The 21366-nt window shown below is 32.6% G+C and overlaps 1 protein-coding gene across 1 annotated transcript; it reads left to right on the forward strand.

Moving 5' to 3' along the window:
• The first annotated feature begins 4800 nt into the window (after positions 1-4800).
• Positions 4801-5481, forward strand: LOC132700859 (homeobox protein Hox-B4-like). The gene has a single exon (XM_060668431.1). It carries the CDS (start codon positions 4801-4803, stop codon positions 5479-5481), a length of 681 nt encoding a protein of 226 aa, XP_060524414.1.
• The last annotated feature ends 15885 nt before the right edge of the window (positions 5482-21366 follow it).

The following is a 21366-nucleotide window of genomic DNA, read 5'->3' on the forward strand; positions in this document are numbered from 1 at the left end:
ATTTGACGGTTCGGCTCACCTTCTAATTTCTATATCGATTAGAATAAAACCATAACTGCGATTAGCCTAGTACATTTTTGGGGAAATAATAGTTGTTTGTTGACAGCCATCTAAGAAAACCTCATTTCTTATATTGCTAGAGGCTGGGTACGAATAACCTTGGAATGAAGAATTTACAAGTAAAATTTGATGTTGAATACTCACAGGTATCATCATACTTGGAAACGAGAGCAAGTCCTAACTGAACCTTACTAGAACTGTTTACTAACATGGAAAAAACTAACAAAAACCAGAATTGTAGATTACCTAGAAAGTATCGGTGAGCTAAAGGACTAGCTAATTTTCTAGCGTTAGGTGGGGGGAAATTTAAAAGGCAACAAAATATAAATGGAGCTAAGGCAGCTTTTACTTGGACAAACAATTAAATCAAACGCGAAACTTCTATTAGTGGTTGGTTGTTTGTAAGCAGTCATAGGACGGAACCATACCTTAACCATAACAATAAAAACGCATACCTATAATGTGTGCAAGTACATAATATGTACTTTACACACATAATATAGCCAAGCTAAGTGATTAGATTTGAATTATTGGAAACTGAAAATAACTGAAAATCACTAAACCCTTTACACATTTTATCCAACCTCACAATAACCATCAATTTACTTTTATTTTGGATCTCTAGGGTCTGTGCGCTTAAACAATCGGACAAGAGAATGCACGGTAGAAAACAAACCAAAAATAAATAAAATGGGTATTTTGTTTTGCAATTTTGTTGTTTCTAATCAATACATACCCAACGCTTTCAACCATCCGAAGGCCTACAGATGAACACTGAAATGAACCATAAATCGTAACTCTATTTGTTTAAATTTGGACAAATTTGAGTTGCGCTACAATGGTAAGTCGATTCTTCTCGTTTAATTTATCACTTTTTTTATAGTTTTCTGTTCGTTGTCTAGATATTCAGTACACATAAAGAAATCTGCAAAGGGCTAAGACGAATCACAACAATTACTCTCAATTTGTTTTAATAGTATTCGACAGACATGTAATTATCTGGGCTTTAATTTATATTCAGCATAATAACGTAATTAAAATTTTACCTGAATTTGTTACTTACATTAGTCTTGATTTCACTCCGTAGGGACTTGGCATTTTGTCACTTGAATAACAGACTTTACAGTTTGGGACAACAAAAATTCTGTTAGCATTCACTTATTTTGTACTGTTTTGACAAATCTTCACTAACGTTGGTTTAAAGTTTAAGCAAGCTGAACAATTATACAACTGGAGTGCGAAATTTTGAAACATTACTTTCTCTTTAGATTATCTTCTTTTTGTAGCCTTTCACAGTTTTATTTTTTTTAACTGAGGCTTATAAAATTCTAATGTGGTCAAAAACTCTTAACGCAAGGCTCAAATTACCATTCCAGATTTAGTAGCCGCTAGAAAATAGATTATTATACAACAGTACACACACAATGGAAGTTTCTACCGAGCTAGGGAACTGCCACAGAGTGTTTTTGCATACATTATGGGGCAATTAGTCCACTAAATTGAGTTGCTGCGCCAACTGAATTTTATCATTTTAGTCGCTTACAGAATATAGTAAATTAGTTAAAGTTTATAGAGCTTATGATAAAATTTGGACAATATAGATTATTGTTGCAAGTGCAAAAAATTATCCAAAAGAAATAAAGGAAACACAGACGCGTCAGAATTAAATGTTTAACTTCAAAAGCTATTATGGCTCAATGATTGGACAACATTTTAATTACATCTCCGTTGATTTTATTTGAGCTTCTTTAATCTCTTTAATTGTTGATTTTAACTTTAAACTAATAAAATAAGATAAGGTATCTTCATATCAGCGTAAGACTACCTAGATTCTGTGGTAAAGGTTCCGTGGTATCTTAATTGCCAATATATTCCAGCAATTATCATTTAATGATAATGGATTAGGTTAATCTACGTATACGATTAATCGGCATTTACCGAAATTATTCAAGCTGTGTGCTAGAACATCAGAGAATTGCAAGCCGCTGGGGGATATTACATTAAAATTAAATTACTTAACCCGTATTAAAGTGTTTTCATTGAAAATACATTAGCCCATTGCACTTGGCCGCTTTGAGGCTTTGAACTCCTAGGGAATAGAAATTATAGTTAAGTACGAAATTTCTAGCTAGTTCGACAAATAATTATAGAGGGCGTCTCATAAAGACAGCACCAAAATAATTCGATAAGATGTGTTTAGTATGGCCGTAATGTTGGTATAAAAAAATACAAGGTGTTTAAATTGGACATTTTCAATTTCATCATGTTGATGTTTTAGAAACGTTGACTACAAACTGGGTAGAGGACATTTTTTTCAGGCCTAAACTATGGACAGTAATGCTGGACGAAATATTGCAAATTATTTTAATGATGTTTTATTATATTGATCCAATGTAAGTAACAAATCTTAAATCTAACATATAGTCAACTATTAGGCACTTTTCGCTACTACAAAACAAGTTGTGTTTTGGCATAGCATTAGAAAAATGATTTCCGTACAATTTTGGTGCTTGCTTTACAGTTTATAGCGTTGCAAGTTTCTGAATATACTCAAGAAAACTATTTGTCTGGAAAAACTTTTAACTATTGTATGTAGATAAAAATTATTCTTCGGGAAAAGAGTGACAAATTTCAGCCATATCCATCGTTCATCTCAATACTATTTTAGAAAACAAATACAACATTAAACAGCTTTCAATAGAAAGCATAACGAGTAGATAGATAATTTATCTAATATGGTGCCTCCCTCATTTTAGTATTTATATATTCAGGTTTTATTCATATCACTTAAAATGTTCGGCTCCTTTTCAGGAGTCAAAATATTATCCTGTAATGAAGAAATGCTGAGTAAAGTCTGTTCATAGATATAAAAAGGTGACTAACTGATACGAATTAAGGAAAGCTCCGTGCAAGCTGTAAGAATGAAATATGGCCGAACAATTCCGTACCTTGCTTAGAATTTAATTATTTGGGGTTTTGTTAGGAAAGATACTAAACAATATTTATTTGTTTATGTATGTATTTATGTTTAAATCTAAAATAAAATTACAAATTATTTTTAATACTTACTTAAATTACTTAAAATTATTCACGTAATATATCAGTATCACTATCGCTATCATCGCCTGTTATTATTTTTTATTTTATTATTTATTTGTTCTATATTATTTGAAATACGATTATTCTGCTTTTTCTATATGTATAACAGAATTTGCCCAACGTTGAGGAGGGATGTTAAAAACTTCGGTTTCTATAATTTTGAGGACATTAGAGTCAACACGGGGAAAACATTGTTACGACGAATGGCAGATTTCAGTTGGTGCCAAACATGTTCAATGAGATTAAATATACAATGGTTAGGTGGAAGCCTAAAAACTGTATGCCCTAGATTTTTTGCATAATTATCACAGACGTATTCCTTGTGTAGGTTCAAGCTTTGTAGAACCTCAATTAATTGCTTTTTGGTATAATATTCGTGAAAATAAATGTCGTTATTATACATGTAGTTTTGGATTTTTGCTTTTGTGTCACATGAGGAGGGGGTTTTAGTCAACTGTCTACCGTCATAACTTGCATTGTCCATTACAATTACGCTATTAGGAGGAATGTTTGGAACTAGTTTGTTTTTAAACCAACTTTCAAATAAATCAGCGGTGGTGTCTTCATGGTAATCCAGAGAAGAATCTTTAATATTTTTCGCAGACAGAGATAGTCCATTTGGAATCCAACCATTTTTAGAGCCAGCAGCATGTTTTTTTCCTCGCTGAAATGGAATTATTCACAATTATCCATACAGTTGATGTTGGAATTTTCGTCAATGTGACCGTTTCTTCTAAAGATGCTTACCTGCTGGTACCACGTTCAATGATAGTCAAATAAACATTGTTTATAAATTTACTTAGTCTCAATAAAATAATGTTTTCTACATTTGGACGGGAGCATCTCCCGATATACACTAGACTCGCACATATTTTGCATAATTCGCACACGATCCAACAGACGCTGTATTACACACGAAATAAAAATGATTACTAATAAACTTAAACTAAGTAGTATGCCAAACCAAAGAATATTAAACTCAGCTAGGTATAAACTTATTTTCTATTACGCACCACAATTTTACCTGAATTTAAATTCCGAAACTTTAGGTAATAATCTTGCATTGTATGTTAATGACCACCCTTGGATAATCCCATTCAAAAGCAATTGGTCACTTTCTTATATCTATGAACAGACCATACCTAACTTCAAACTGAATGCCCCCGTCAGAACAAATCAATTGAGCGATAAAAACGGATTTACTTATAGATTCATTGTTCAAATTGCGACGAAATACACCACACTGCTGATTACTAGATCTTTGACATTGTACAAAATATGATAGATTTTTCTAATACAGTTGCTGTATTTCATCAATAAAATTAATAGCGAGTGCCATATTTAAATTATAACCTAACATACGTACCATATTGCCCATGGTTAATCATAGCAAACCGGTATACCCAACGTAAAACCCAATCATCCAACTATACAAACTTACATTACCCCGAGGGTGGTATGGGGGGGAGAAAAGGGCCGTCCGAGGCGGGGCCCACAATAAAACCCTTGTTTGTTAGCCTCGTATAAGCTATTAAGGAGGGGTACGACATATAAACCTGAATCACCACCTTAATCCTCAGTGTCCCGTTGCTTCTCGTCGAAATAAGTGTTCGTCCGGCACCCCCAATGACGAGTAGCAAAATGTCTTCTAATTTTTCAGTCGAATCGCTTATCGGCAACGCTTCCAAAGACGCGCATTCGCAGTACGTCCCTCACTTACCTCACGGTCAATCCAAGACCTTGCTGCCTTATCCGCCGAATTACCTTAGCTATTTCTACTCGCTGAGCTTTCAGCAACAACGCATGATGCAGATGTACGGGATTCATCATCGTCCTCATGAAGGTCCGATTCGACCGGTGGCGGCGCATCCAAGATTGGTACCCCAAGTATCCCCGAAGTCTTCGACGCCTTCGCCGAAGTGCGAGACCAGGGATTCGACGCCAAGTCCTCCGTTAACTCCGGAAAAGAACCCGGATGCGTACCTATCGAAAGACAACTCCAGTAAGAGGATCCGTACGGCCTTCACGTCCACTCAGCTGCTGGAATTGGAAAGAGAGTTCGCGACCAACATGTACTTGACACGCTTGAGGCGTATACAGATCGCCACGTGTTTGAATTTGTCGGAGAAGCAAGTGAAAATTTGGTTCCAAAATAGGCGGGTGAAGTACAAGAAAGACCTGCCCAATCCTCAGCGCGGCAACTATTTAAGAACTGCGGCACATCGGAAGTCGAGATTTTCAATGTCCGAGGATGACGTGGACGTCACCAATTTGGATTCCGACATGGACGTTGCCGGACTGGATAATGTGCATCTGGAATGACGTAGGTGGCGAGGGCCCGGATCCGCTGGCGGTTGTATATATTTTAAGATATTTATTATTTGTTATTGTTGATAATAGTGAGATATACTTCTAAGTTTGAGAGTGATGTAGAGATGCGAGGCTTTGAAAGTCCCCGGGCTGTGCCCAAAGAAATATTTTTGTATGGTCAAATATATATTTTTGACATAATAAATGAGTTTTTTTTTCGTTATATACATCAAATGTCAACTAACCGAAACAATACTTTGAGTTGATACAGATTGAAGGAAAAAATGTTTATAATTTATTTTCAATAATGTATAATTTAAGCTTTTATCTGTTTTAGCTATTTTAAATTAAGTTGAGAAATCGGAATGTGAGAGTGGCCATTTTTAACAGATGTTCACCACTAGTCACTTCATCGTGAAGTATGTCTCTGAGGATCGACATTTTCATTAGCTATTCCTATTTTCTGTTTCATGTAACAGTATTTAATTTATCAAGTTAGTTAATGTTATTTGTCAATCAGACATACTCAATTGACTGTACTTGACATTTATCACTATCCCAACGAATAACAAAGTATTGCGACTACTCAATATTCACAATAGGCAAATTTATTACATTACATTTATTACTTTCTGTGTATGCTTTGTAAATTATTTTTGTGAATGTGTGACCTAATTATAAATTATGCTTTTATCTGGTATAGCTGATTGAAATTAAGTTGTTCACCTCTAGTTACTTCATGGCAAGTTATGTCTCTGTCTCATGTGACAATATTTAATTTATCAAATGGGTTAATATTATTTGTCCCTCAGACGCACTCAGTTTTCAATATATTAAGAAAATGTGGTCAGTAGATTTGCTGAACTTGATTTTTATCCCTATCCCAAACAAAAACAACCTGCAGTGATGAATTTGGATAACAAAATATATATATCACGACTACTCAATATTGATAATAGACAATTGTACTATATTCCTTTTGATATTTTTGGGTAAGCAGACAAAATAAAATAAAAAACACAAAGAAGATTTTTAATTTAGGTGACGACATGGAAAAATCACTCTTTGCGTTTTATAAATTTTATACAAAATGATCAAAACTATTTTTCTCGCATTTTTTCACCACTAGAAATACCGGGTGACATCAGAAACTATAACTTATAAACTTATAAACGGCTTGAAATAGCGATTTGAAATTTGGGTGGGTAATTATAGGCTGAATATCCAATTTTTCAAAGTCTATGGTTGCACTTCCGGTTTGAATGGAAACGACAGTAAATTTCGAATTTTAAATGCACAACCTATATTTTTTGCATTTTTGAATTCAGGAGATTATTCTACATAGAAGAGGATGGTTTTTCTTTTTTTTTTTTCATTTTTGAAAATTGTGTCTAGGACGCTGGGACCAACATAACCAACCAACACCAGATCATGGGAAAAATTGTAAATGAAACTTTTCTTTACTTGTCTAATGGCAAATAGTAATAATGTAAGAAAACACTAGTTTTTTCAAATAGCACCCTTGTGGGAACAAAAACTTTTTAAAACCTGTACTTTTTTAGCAACATTTTGACACCAACATTTTTAAAATTCGGTAAAAAATAAGTTCACAGGAATCAGATAAATAAATACATCTATATAAAAAAAAATATTACTTAGGAGGCGTGATTAAAAAATTCAGACAGTTTGTATATTTTTATCTGATTATCGATTTTTCTATGTTATCGATTTGGATTATAATGGAAAACAATAATCAATTTACAAATGGAGAAAAAGTTGATATGTTTCTAACATACGGGGAATGCAGAAAAAACTCTCGACAGGCCCGTGAATTGTATGCAGTCCGCTATCCGGGATGTCTCCTTCCTACAGATTCTTTCTGTAGAAAGCTGGAATTGAAAATGAGAAATCCAGAAAATAATCGATATGATAATTTTATTATGAGTGAATTAATGGAAATCAATGTTGTGGGATACGTCAAAGTAAATCCAGTTACGTCGCTAAAAGAAGTGGCATTAGAATTAGACATCTTAAGAGAATCTGTAAGAAGAATTTAAAAAAAAACACGGCTGTCATTCAAGTATAACCTCCATCAGCATCTTTATAAAGACTTTGTAAGAAGACTTCGATATGGTAATTGGCTGTTAGATAAACACGAATAGAATTATAATTTCGTTAACTTACTTTTGTTCACTGATGAGTCACGATTCTCAAATAATGCTTTATTTAACCGACAGAACAATAGATAAATAATCAAAGAATTATTCGTTCGGGTCAGTTTCAAAAACTTTTCGGAATCAATATTTGGACAGGAGTGATAGAAAGGCGAATTATTTGACCTGTTTTTTTTTTTTTTCATGGTGCCTTAACTGTTGCATATTTACAATTCCTAAGAAATTAAATATGTATTTTCAGCAGGATGGCACGGATTTTGAAAATATTCCTGTCAAAATGTTGCAAAAAAAGTACAGGTTGCATTAGATAAGTAAAGAAAAGTTTCATTTACAATTTTTCCCATGTTCAGGTGATGCAACAAGTGCGGAACATCCAATTGCTTCCAAACCCCTGCGGAAAAATCCCGGAAATGTCCGAAGTGGCTCAGATCCGTGGGAAATGAAATTGAAGTGGGGAAGTGACGCTTCCCGCACGCTAGATCAGTGTGTAATTAGGCATTTTACAGACGGGAGTAGAAAAATAGTATTTATGACGGCCACAGCCTCCTACACACAATTTTCAAAAATGAAATAAAAATAAAAAAAGAGAAAAACCATCCTATCCTATTCTGACTCCAAAAATGCAAGAAAAATATGTGCCAATTAAAATTCGAAACTTACTGTCGTTTCTGCTCAAACCGGAAGTGCAACCAACTACTAAAAGTTAAAGAGTGTTCTCACTTTCTTGTGTTACCCGGTATATTAAATTAAATGTTAAAGTATTTTCAAAAATAAACAACAATTTTGTTGTTGTAGAACAAAGCGTAAATAAAACAAAATATTCTGAAATCAAGCGAATCGCCGATTAAAAAATTCCCGTTGGAATGCTTTTTAGCAATCGTCCAGCCAGATAATTCGAAAATTCGCAGCCATTGTATTTTTTTTTTTGCGAAAATATTGCTGGCTTCGGCGACCCTTGCGTTTGCCGCAGCGTATTATAACGAATCAAGTAGATTTTCGTTTGTTAAAAATCAGATAGCGTCGGCAATAGAATTACGGGTGTTTTTATCTTGTTAACATCCTATGCTGTCGAGCCCTTTATTGTACCGTCTCTCTCGTTAATGTGGCCCCTCCCATATGTTATGATTAAAGGGCCCCGTTTTGAAATTCGACCAACGAAAGAGGGGGTACGCTGTGGGGTGGTAGCGGCGACCCCCCTATGGCAATTATTTTAAAACACGTCCGTTACTATTATAAGTTTTCAAATGATGCTCGGGCAATTCGGCAGATATTTAATTGTGTTGCCATTGTGCTTCAAAAGGTATTTATGAATGTAGTGAATAGATAAGAATGGAATAAATGAATAAATATTAACCGCATTATCGGGGCGGTGGGGTTAAATCGCTACCGATTTGAAACCGCGCGGTCTTGAATATAACAATGTTAACATTTCGTAGTTATAACAGTGGAAATTTTATCACATTTTATCACTTTTTTTTTTGTTAATTGATCAATCAATTGATTGATTAGTTTTCAGTAACTTTTTGAGTTCTACTTATTTTTCACTTGCAGAATCATTTATATCTTATGGAATAAATGGTTGGGGTGCTGTCTGTCACACAACTCTTCAGCCCCTTTACGTAATAAAAAAAAAGAACTTTGAAAATTATATTTTATTTAAATCTGCGATATCCATCTGACTTAATTTTTACTCAATTTCAAATACTTCACATAAAAAATTTATATTACAATTCATCCCTTTTGTTCTTAATAAAAAATAACTTTCTGGTTTATTCAAAAACTCACGAGTACAAAACACGCTTAAAACTTGGAGAAAAATTTACTTTACAAAAGCTATATTTATCTGTTGGACAAAAAAATTACTTTCATACTGGTCAAAAAATGTATAACGCACTACCTCCAGAACTGAAAAATAAAATAAAATTAAAATCATTAAAAAAAAATGACCTAAGTGGCTTATTGATGTTAAATTGTAACTTAGTTTTAAGTGGCTATTTACTATAAGTCAAATTCACAGATTCACTAATGTATAGTAACTATATAAAATCTTTTTTTTTTGGTAGAATACTATTTTTTTTTCTTATTATCTAATAGATGGGAAAAATAGTTAAATTAATTTCCGTTATGTTCAGAGATGGCTGTCAAGTTTTTAACTTAGTATACCTTGAATCCAAGTGTTTTTTTCTATTAATATTTATATAATGTTTACGTTAAAATAAGTTGTTATTTTTCTTTATTTACATAAATATTATTATTATTATTATTATTATTATTATTATTATTATAAAGTGCATTTATTAATTTAATTGAGTGACAATATATAACGTCATATCCACCGGTTCCTTCAAAATACATGATAACAAGTAAAAGAAGTATCATTAAGAGAAATGTTCAGAAATTCAATAACTCAATGGTTTAATAAAATTTTGGAAAAATAAAACAGGCTAAAAAATAAAATATATAAATGTAAGTTAAGTTTTATTATCTTTTGGTCTAAATATTTACATAAAGGTTGTCATTTGTTGAAAAGTAGTAATAATAGTAAAAATAAGAAAATATTAAACTCGTCTTTGAAACGTCAATTTATTGGTTTTATATAATCATTAAAAAATCAAATAGACAAAAAATGCATCAACGGAAAGCGAAGATATACATAAATTATTTAAAATAAAAAAGTTCAAATGCAGATACAATTTAAAACGATATTCTGGAAAATATAAAAACAAAAGTAAGAAACAAAATAGAAACCACAAGCCTACAAAGCGGAAGTGATATATCAGTAGAAGGTTTATTTTAAAGGTATATTGATGCATTTATTAGGTTTTGGTTTGTCAGGTACAGATTGGTCCATATTAGTAAATAATTTTACTTTTACGCGTTCAGGATATAACCGTTTTATTGAGTTGCACAAGTAGTATTGTAAAATGAAAAACGATTTGATTGAAACAAAACTGACCCTGTCTTTTATACATTAATATAATTAAAATGTTTCAAACGAAATATTTTGAATATTTCGTTTAAAACATCTAAAAACCATCATCAATATTCTAGAATCTGGATCCAGAATAAATAACACGGTAAAACAAATACGTCGTTACATTTGGTCAGTTAAAAGTAATAATAATAATAATAATAATAGTGAAAAAAAAACAAAAGAAAAAAAAAATTATTAATTTTATCTATCCAATTGATACCCACGTTGTACTAAACAGTATAAAAAAATTAAAATTAAAGTGCCACTACATTTGCACTATTTTGTAGAGGAGGCAAAAACCAAAAACGTAACTGCATTAGACACTTAAAATTACTCTACAAACTTCCATTTAACCCCACTAAGATGTCCTCCGTTTCTTTAAAATAAAATATAATCTTATAGTGAAAATAAAGCCGACATATGAAAGAGCTATATATCCAGCGAACAAAGATAGGAAATATATGTCAGGTTGTGACTGAGAAATATTTTTTTAAATATCATATTTTGATGATTTATTTTCATTTTCAAGTAACAATAGCGCAGGATATATATTTATTGTTTTGGAACAATATTTTATATAACTTTTAGGTGGGAAAATAGGACAGTTCCAGAAAATTTGAAAAATCACCATAACACATTTCTTTATTTCTCCAAAATTCTTTGGAAAAAATGCTTGATCGTTGCAGAGAAGATTATTTTTTACTGATGCTGACCAAAATATAAAGGAGAGAAATGCACTTGGGCTTTCCCTGTAACATATCGACACGTATCCTCTGGATTGAAAAGTGTAATTAAACTCCAACATCTTCGTAGGTTTATCCTCCAGACTTGAAATTGCCAACGCCATGAATGGAATTGATGAGCGAGAAAAAGGATAACGACGGGAACACTTTTTTCTTGGTCGTCCCGAAGAGGCAAGTGATGTAGCTCTCCATTCGAATGGAATCGATTGTTCCCTCGGAAAATATCCCCGTTTTATTTACTTTCGCCCCACCCCATTTATCCCGGTTTACAAACGGATGTTCGCGAAACAGTATTTGCTACTGTTTTAATTTTTCCATCGGGCACAATAATTGAGTGGTTTGCAATAAAACGGGTTGTTTGGAAATAGTCAAAAATACGTACCGGTTAGCCAAATAGATGTGCAGAGTGGTTTTATTGTTCAAAAGAAGAACTCTCTGAAATTCATCCAGAAATTATAACCAAAAAATATTTGCATTTTAAGGCTAAGCTTTATTAAAACTTTTTTTTACAGATTTTTAGCTTTATATTAAGATAAAGTGGTAGGGATTAATTAAGTGTTTTTTTTTTAATAAACAGCTGCGACTCCTAAATGACGGATTTTAAAATACTTGATTCCACAGGTAAGCGTTTTTTGATACAATAACCGGTTATCCATGGCCCATCAAACCCGTCTTATCTGGTGATTACTGATGCCGAGAGAGTGTGTTTTTTGTACAACACCTTAATAGAAAGGCAGGCCCTAACCTTCAATTTTGTTTTGTTTGTACTGATGAGACATGGATATTTGAAAATGGTACAATTGATCTTGGCAAGATATTAATATAAAAACTGTAAAAACCACTAAAGTTCATGCGAACGTATGTAAAATTTCTGTCGGAAACTTAAATTATAAATGTCACTTTACTTACCGACTAGTCCACTAGATTTTAATTGACAAACGTCAAAATTCAAGGCGTGAGAAATATATCCGAAAACATCCGATTGCTCCCAAATGTGTGCGGTAAAATCCCGGAAATGTATGAAGTGGCTCAGATCCATGGGACAAGGAACTCATGTGGTAAAGTGACGCTTCCCGCACTCTAGATCAGTGTATAGTTGGGTATTTTACAGACGGGAGCAGAAAAAAATATTTTCGACGGTCTTCATTTGACGGATTTTTTTATCGTACTTATCGATAGCAATTGACAGGTCACCTAAAAACCACTGTGGTTGAATAAGGTATTTTTTCCATTAGAATTTTTGGTGACCTATTTTGAATACGTAGTACTACCGGTACTCTTTCTGGTATTCATGTGATAAAAAAATATTGTTGATTTCGGTTAGCTTGCAATTCTAAACTGTAATTTTGAATTCCTAACGTTATTTATTTATTGCTTTGTTTTAAATGGTTGTTAGAAAGATAGCTCAACTCGTTTCTCAAACCTTTCACACCACAAAATGAAATAGCAGTTACACCTAGATATCAAAATATATTAATTTTCCAAATATGAGAAATCACAGAAAATTTTCTAAAATTACTAGCCGAAATCCAGATAATATAGCGTACAGTCGAACATAACAATTCTAAAGTACTTCGTCGGTCTCACTTTGACGTAAAATTTTTGTAGTTTTTTGTAGTTATTAATCAGCGATATTACTTCTCACACTATCAAAATAAATATTTATCTCAAAATCTATCCATTGGATATATAAGTTTAATGAATGCAATAATGTCGGAATCATTTTCATATAGCGCAAAAAAAATTCACGTGTGTCTAGGGAAACTCCTGAATGTCGCCCGTACTTAAACTTGCCAACTCCCCCAACGAAGCAAATTGCATTTGCAACCGGAGAGCTATAGTTAAACGCGCGTCCGCCAGAGGTAAACAAACAAGCTTCCAAACTTTTCCGGACCCCTAATCCCTTTAAAGCTGCAAACTTTACAATTCGTCGTCGCGGCATCCTGACTTACGTCTCAAATGCATAGAGTCACAGCGTAATTTAGTGTTCGCGGCGTTGTCAGTTCGTCATTACTGTAATAATACTTTGGTATGGGATATATAGTGATATATAGTGATCCTAAGGGGGGTAAAAATTTAAGCGCCTCAATCGTCTATGATATTTTCGTAGCAAAGGAATTGATTTTCAGTGGCCATTGCACTTTTCTACATTCTTTCTTACATCTTATCTTATACTGGATGTTGGTAATCGTGTTGGTTTCCAACATGTTACTGGCAGCTGTCTTATTGAGGTTCTTTAGGCAAGTCCTCTTCTCTCTTTTATTACGAGATGTAAAACGCCATATTTTATAATCCGGTTTTCTTATCCTGCCCTGGCTGACACGTTCTTTTAGTTTGTTTGGTTTGTTTGTTGTTCATACTTTCATAAGACGAAATGTTTTCAAACTGCAGCCTCAGTCAGTGTCCAATATTCTGGCTCATTTATTATATTTTGCTTGGAAGTCTGGTTCTAGTTTTCATTGTTCTTGACAACTTATTGAAACCATTTTTCCGGAGACCTGGAACAGTGCGTCTGTGTTTAGTAATAAGCACTTGTTTGTTATTCCTGACATTTTTAATGCCTAGAAATTCCTGCCTTCCTCCCAAGCAGCATTGCTTCTTACAGCCAGCATCCACTTATTCCTGATCATTTCCAGCAGAATTGTAACTTCTTCTGACATCCCAATCTATGTTATGACCATGGTTGCAAGGTTTCGAATTCGAATATCTTTGTCGTCTTGTCAGTTTCTTTTCTCTTGCCATCTTTCCTGTTTAACCACAATCTATACAACAAGGCAGGAAGCAATATGGATTGCACCCTGACGAGTCCTCAGACATTGACCAAATCGATCTTTGGATTACAATTTTAATTTTACATTTAATATCCTGTGAGAATATGGCTTGTATAAAACTTAAATTATAAATCGAAGTGATGTGTTCTTAATACAGGCATGTGGACAAGAAACTTAGGCAGGGTATATGGCTCTGTCGTAGATATTTTTATTTATTTTTAGTTTTCAGCTCCGGTGCTGTATCCCCAAATGTAATGGTAATTACAACAATGAGCCTAAAGTTACTATATTTAGCAAAAATTTCAATGCAAAAAAACTTTATACTTAGTAGTAGTAGTAGAGTAAGTAAATAATCTATTGGCTAGATGTTGTCAGGTGTTTTATTTACCGTTAGTTTTTTTAAATTATTTTAGGTACGTAAGTTGCGCTGTCAAGGTGATTTAATTCAGAGGAAAACTACATTTGCAAATGAAGGAACAACCGAAATATCAGAGGCTCCTTTGAAATTTTGAAATTACCGAGATAGCGGTAACTAATAGGTTTCATTCATTCTTGATATTGATTGATGATTGATTGCTCTTATTGTAGGTGATATATCATATTTGTTCAAGTTGATGCCTGTTTTCGAGAATCTCCAGACACAAAACGGAAAAACATAAATTACGTTAATTTTTGAGCAGAAAATAAATTCTTCAAGACAGTTATTGTGTTGTTTATTTAAAAATATTTATCCTTAAAAACAAAAAAGCATCAAAAATATAAACTACAAAGTTACAGCACAAGTTAGTGAAGCACTATTTTTATTTTATTTATTTATTATAACAAGGAAGCAGCCGAACTAGCATCACAATTTACAATGGTAAACTAAAGCGAAGTACATTTATCTTAATTCAAAAGAGTAAGTAAAACTATTTCTAAGCCCGAAAAAAAAAACAAGAAAGGATGTAGAAATAGATTTAATTTAGCCCGAGCGAAACCCTCTTCTTATTGCTTGATTTCCAAATGAATTGAGTGACAAAGCAAAAATATCTGTGTGCAGAAAGTAACTGTTATAATTTCTTTGCAAAAGAGATATTGGTGAGTTGCTTCCTAAATTTGTACTATATTGAGACGCGTTGGACAGTCTACTCTGTTATTAACAATATTGTCCAAAAAATGCAACTATATATTATTTACCTAAAGATAATTTTTACATATGATAGAAGTCAAGGCTTGCTTCATGGGATACACGTATTAGATTGTGGTTACAACTAAAGTTCATGAGAAAAATATTTTTTTTTTGAATGCTTTCAATTCTGTTTATGCACTTATTATATTGGGCACTAACTAACCAAAACTATGATGACTCATACTTCCCATAGTTCGTATGGCGACCTGTGATGACTATTATGTTGTAGTAGTTGTTTAACCCTGAAACCATGTTGCCGATTTAGAGGACTAAATACCAAGTGAAAACTGGCAACGTTGATCGGATCCGAACATAAAGATGACATAGGCGTTCGTTTGCAATTTACCGTGTAGAGGGTGGAGGGCTACAAAACTAGGTAATTGTCGCCGAAATTTCGGGAAGAGCTGGGAACACGTGACGGGACTTTCCGTTTAGACCGGAGAACGAAAAGTTACACACGCGTCAACTACGAGCGTGCTTCGGGGGCGGTCGCGCGGGGGGGTAATTACAAGTCCGCAGGTCACGTGACAGGATGCAATAATTCGGGATCCCGCGCTAGGCTGTTAATTGGCAATTGAATGTTTTGTCAATAAGAATAATTTACTGCGACCACGGGGGTGCCGACGTTTCGTCACGGTTTAATTTGAAACGAATTCGGCCGTGTTTATGGCTTCCGCGCGCGGAATAAGTGTGAGAAAGCCCCCGCTATGCAGAAGCCTTCGTGTAAGAAGTTCTGGATTACAATTTTGAACTTGGGAGAGGTCGTGAAGGTTTCGGAGCAAAAAATATATATTTTTTTGTAATTTGCAATTGTAATTTGAAAAAAATAATGATGTTCTTGAAGTATCTTGTAACTATCAAAAAAGTGGTATGGGGTTAGAAAGTAGAAGAAATAGTGGTTTCCCAAACATTTTCGATAAAGATACTCAAGCTCAGTTTCAAATGAGTTTCATGAAAAATAACTATATCTGTTTGGTATATTCGTTGAATTTTTATGTAAAATAAATTAATTTCCTACAACATATCTTTTTTTTAAGGAAAAATATTCCTTAAATTGAAAGGTGGGGAATTTTTGTATAAACCGCAGTTGCGTTATATTTTTCGAACGTTGGCGCATAAAAACAAAATTGATTTCCACCAAATTGTTTGGCGGAATTTCAGAAATTTAGTAAGTTTGTCCGAAAGAGTCAAAAATTTTGACCATATTCACTTAGAAATTGTGTTTTGGTTCACCAACGAAGTAAAAGAAAATACATAATTATAATATTATTGCCATTGCCGAAAAACATTCCTTAAATAAAAAAATGTAATCTACTACACTCTTTTTAGAAAAATTTCAGAAAATTATAGACCTTGCTCGGACTGTTAAAGAACAAAGCAAATTGCTTCCAAAGTATAAATAAAGTAAGAAATTCATATTCCAGCGTATGAACAGGAATCAGATTAGCTGTAAATAAAAAAATGCATGTGGTATTAAAATGTAACGGGATCAACTAATAGATAAAATTATTTGGTTGTTAAAACTTAGGAGAAAATAAATATAATCTCATGACTTTCATGTCTTTCTCCTCAGATTTAGTAAGAAATGAAGTCCGATTATAGTCACTTTCTTAAATTTGGCAGAGGTCATGAGCATTTTTCGGTTTTTTGTTTTCTAACAGCAAAGACGCAATTTCAAAAAGTGGGATTAGTGATTTCTGAAATATTTTCGAAAAAGACCTGAATTTCAAATGAGCATAGAGAAAAAAAACCTATTTGTTTGATACATTTGTTGAAAGTTATTGCAAAACAAATGAAATTCATACAACATATAAAGTTTTGTTACGGAAAAGTATTCATAAAACTACAAGTTAAGAACTTTGTATATATCAATCCAAGTACCCTTTTATTTTTCAAATATTGTTGGATAAAATCAAATAAATCACTACAATTTAAAAAAGAAAGTGATAATGAAGGCAATAAATCGAAAAAATTGAACATACTAAATCTATTTTAGTTTTTTAATGTGCTTTCGAATGAACAAATTTTTTACAAAAAATTTAATGACACTAAAATCGGATATTTATAAAGTTATGTATATTTATATTTATATTTATATTTATATTTATATTTACATTTACATTTACATTTACATTTACATTTACATTTACATTTACATTTACATTTACATTTATATTTATAAAGTCGATTTTTTAATACTCTAAAAAGACTAAAAAAATTGAACGTAAGTATTTAAAATTTTTATTTCTGTCATATAAAAATGGAAAAATTCGAAACTATGTATTTGAAAACACATTTCATAGCTGTATCATTTCTTGCATAAATTAAATGTTATTAAGTGCTCTGGATAATAATTACTTCAAATTAACTGAGAAGACTTTCCTAATTATCTTATTCGGGAAGGCCCTATATACTTGACGATAATATCTGTACATTATAAGAAGTTGAGAGGACTTTAAAACTTTACAACAAGTCGCACCATTTCAAAATGAAAAGAATAAAAATATCAAGCAATTCAAAATCAAAATAAAGCATTTTTTCTACTCCCGTCTGTAAAATACCTAATTATACACCGATCTAGCGTGCTGGAAGCGTCACTTTACCACGTCAGTCTCGTTTCCCACGGATCCGAGCTACTTCGGACATTTCCGGGATTTTACCGCATGAGTTTGGGAGCAATCGGATATTTTCGGAGATATTTCCCACGCCTTTAATCTTGACGTTTGTCAATTCTGACGGTCATGTCAGTGAATATATTAGGGTTGTTTTGCGAAAATGAACCCAAACAATAACGGTATAGTATGCAAAACGTTGGGTAAACTTTTTAAGTCACTCGTTTATTAACACTCGCTCCGCTGGAAACAGCCAGTTTTTTAACCTTTTTGATGTTATAACTAATACCGCGTGTTTTGTCCAAAATCTACCAATTTTCCAACCCAGAAATGGCACCTATCAAACCAAAAACTGCCACATTTAGCCACAAATGCCAGGAGCAGGCAAAACTGACATAGAGCCTGCTGCAAAAAAATTATGTTTAAATTTATGCAAGAATAAAACGGTCTAGAGCCCTCTAACATTAAACAAATCAATAAGTTCAATTTCTCGCCATCAATATACTAACTCTCTCATATATGCAATGTTCCTGAATGAAAATATTATAAAAATGTATAGTTTTTTGTACGCGCTGTATATCAAGAACCGTTGCGGATTCATATTTTTCGCTTAAAATTAGTCAAAGATTCACGCTTCAAACTTTGTTCAAGTACTTAGTTGACATTTGACATTGTCCGATATTTACAAGTGTAATGGAAATAAAGATTAATATTTTTCAAACTTATTTTTGCTCAGCTTTAATGTTATTTATCATTAAACCAAAAACGCCTTGTTCTAGATATATAACACATTTACAACACGATACGATAACTGGAAAAAATATATTTTGGTATACACTAGAAAAAAGTTTACAAAGGGGGACAATCTTCCCAACAAATTCCGATGCGGAAAACTGAAAAATATCAAATATAATAATCGACACTTAAAGCGTAACGAATGTCGTACACGCAACCTTTTGTCGTCCCGAGGGCTCTTCTCCTTGTGAATGAAAGTGAAGCGTTATTCGTTAGTCACACGTATTTGTATCTGTACCCGCAATTAGAAACACTACGTTGCAATTTCTAGTGTCGCAACAAAAGACGTTCAACCCTCCTCTACACCGGGACACCAGAACTTAAACATTATTTCGTTAGCCATTTTTGGGGGTGAATCCCCGAGACCGATTTTTCCCGTCATTTTCTGGCAATTTTACGTTAGAATGAACACCAGGTGGACCGGACCCGACACATACGCATATACAAAAGCGAACTCGCGCGTTTTTGTTGCCCTTTTATTAGTTTTATTGGATTTTTGTGTTAAAAGATCCCGAAACTAGTCGAGCATTATCGGCGCGATATTGTGTTGTTTGCGAGTTTTTTTTCCATCGCCTGACCACTCATTTCCTCTATTTAGTCTCCACAAAAAGCCTATTATGGAGGTAATAAATTTTGCAGGCTGCTGCCGGAGCTGTTCGAGCGGGATTAATCCAAACACGTGTTTAATTCATATCGGAGAGATTTATGTATATTCCAGAGTTGTTTTTATTTCGAGCCTTCCGTTGGTTATCTAACGTACAGATTACAGCACCAGATAAAGAAGAACAGACACCGCAACTTATCTCTTTCTTATTTTATAACTGACACAAAAAACTGCTCCAACATCGCTTAAATTTGGCAAACTGGCTCTGTACTCACATATTTAGAACATCAAGAAATGAAATTTATTTGGTCCGACGATTTCATTGGTTATTATCGGCGCATTAATGACTACCTTTTCACATAACTATTTGCAAATAAAAAGAAATGAAAATTAAAAAAAATTACAGCAACAATTAATAAATAGATAAATGTTATGACAAATGGTTCTATGATAATGCAATCCAATCCAAGTCATAAATGCTTAATCAAATTAATAAGAGTGACTATTAATTGTAAGTTTACTGCAAAAATAATTTAAAGCATTTTATTGTCGTGGTGTGAAGTTTAATAAAGCGTTTACTTGACCAACAACTGTTTACTTATTGCGCCTTCGCATAATTCCTTTTATTTTAATTTTTTTTTTAATAAAATAAATAAATTAAGAATCATTAGATATGAAGTTTTTGAATAAAATTTTCTCTGAAATTTATTAATTCACATTACTCATTCTCATTCGGTAGGGCATAATAATAAGTAGGCCTTAGCTTTTTTATGCTTACTTACTATAATAATAAATAATAAAAAAATATATATTTTATATATATAATTTTATTTTAATATTTATATATATATATATATATATATATATATATATATATATATATATAAATATATATATATATATATATATATATATATATATATATATATATATATATATATATATATATATATATATAATTATAATTATATATATAAAGTAATAATTAATTTCTAGTGCCGTAATCTGAAAGCTTACGATAAAGGTTACACATACCTAAAGATGAAGATATAAGCACAATATTATATGCAACAAGTGTGGTAAACGGAATTTGAGTCACGAATTTATTGGGCACCAGCGAAGCGCAGCGGAGCGAGTGTTTAATAAGCGAGTTTAATAAAACCTTAGGTATCATTTCCGAAAACATCCGATTGCTCCCAGACTGGTGCAGTAATATTCCGGAAATGTCCGACGACTCTAGGATCCGTGAGACAAGAAACTCAAGTGGTAAAGTTCGGCGTATAATTAATTATTTTAAATTTAGTATTAAAATTATTTAAAATATTCATTCATTATTCATTATGTAACCCTGGTTATAGTTTGGTTTACAGTAAGTCAATAAAGATAGGAATGAAATTAGAACAGACACTTTTAGGTTCATATCATAATTATTTGCACAATAACATGCACATAAAAAAACAATTTAATACTGTCAGTAACATGAATAAGCACAGATCAGTGTCTTAAAACAAGGCATCCACTATTTAAAGTGTAAAGTGGGCCTTTAAATTACTTATATAGAGTGGACGAGAGCCATTTCAGACGTACTTTAGACATGAGTTTGGGAGTAATCGGATGTTTTCCGTAGCTTTAAGTGATAATTTTTTAACATCTCTCAATTTTGATGGTCAAGTCACGCAGTGCTGTTTTTCAAAAACCAGAGAAAAGGTATTAGAATGCAGCTAGTTGGTAAACTTCTTCACTTCTGTGTCCAAACTCAGACGTCACACGTGACTAAAATGATATTTATCAAACAAACATTTTGCTAAAGTACACTGAAGTTGAACTGAAAATCCTACAAGTTCTCTTTTTCTTTCACGAATGTCTAGGAACACGAACGATTAATTCTGATGGTGCCATAATATTTCGCACATTATCAACTGAATTTATTTAATTAATAATTAAATTACAGTTTAATTTAATTTTGGGTCGAGTATTTTGGCCTACATCTTTTTAATATCAACTGTTAATGCGTGATAATTACGACCAATTATATATTATATATTATATACATAAA

This window comes from Cylas formicarius, unplaced genomic scaffold, assembly GCF_029955315.1.
Source record: "Cylas formicarius isolate icCylForm1 unplaced genomic scaffold, icCylForm1.1 PGA_scaffold_4__25_contigs__length_36172078, whole genome shotgun sequence".
NCBI classification, from domain to species: domain Eukaryota; kingdom Metazoa; phylum Arthropoda; class Insecta; order Coleoptera; family Brentidae; genus Cylas; species Cylas formicarius.

Bases quoted from the DNA above. Each gene is read 5' to 3' on its own strand.
- LOC132700859 (XM_060668431.1), top strand. From the start codon at position 4,801: ATGTCTTCTAATTTTTCAGTCGAATCGCTTATCGGCAACGCTTCCAAA.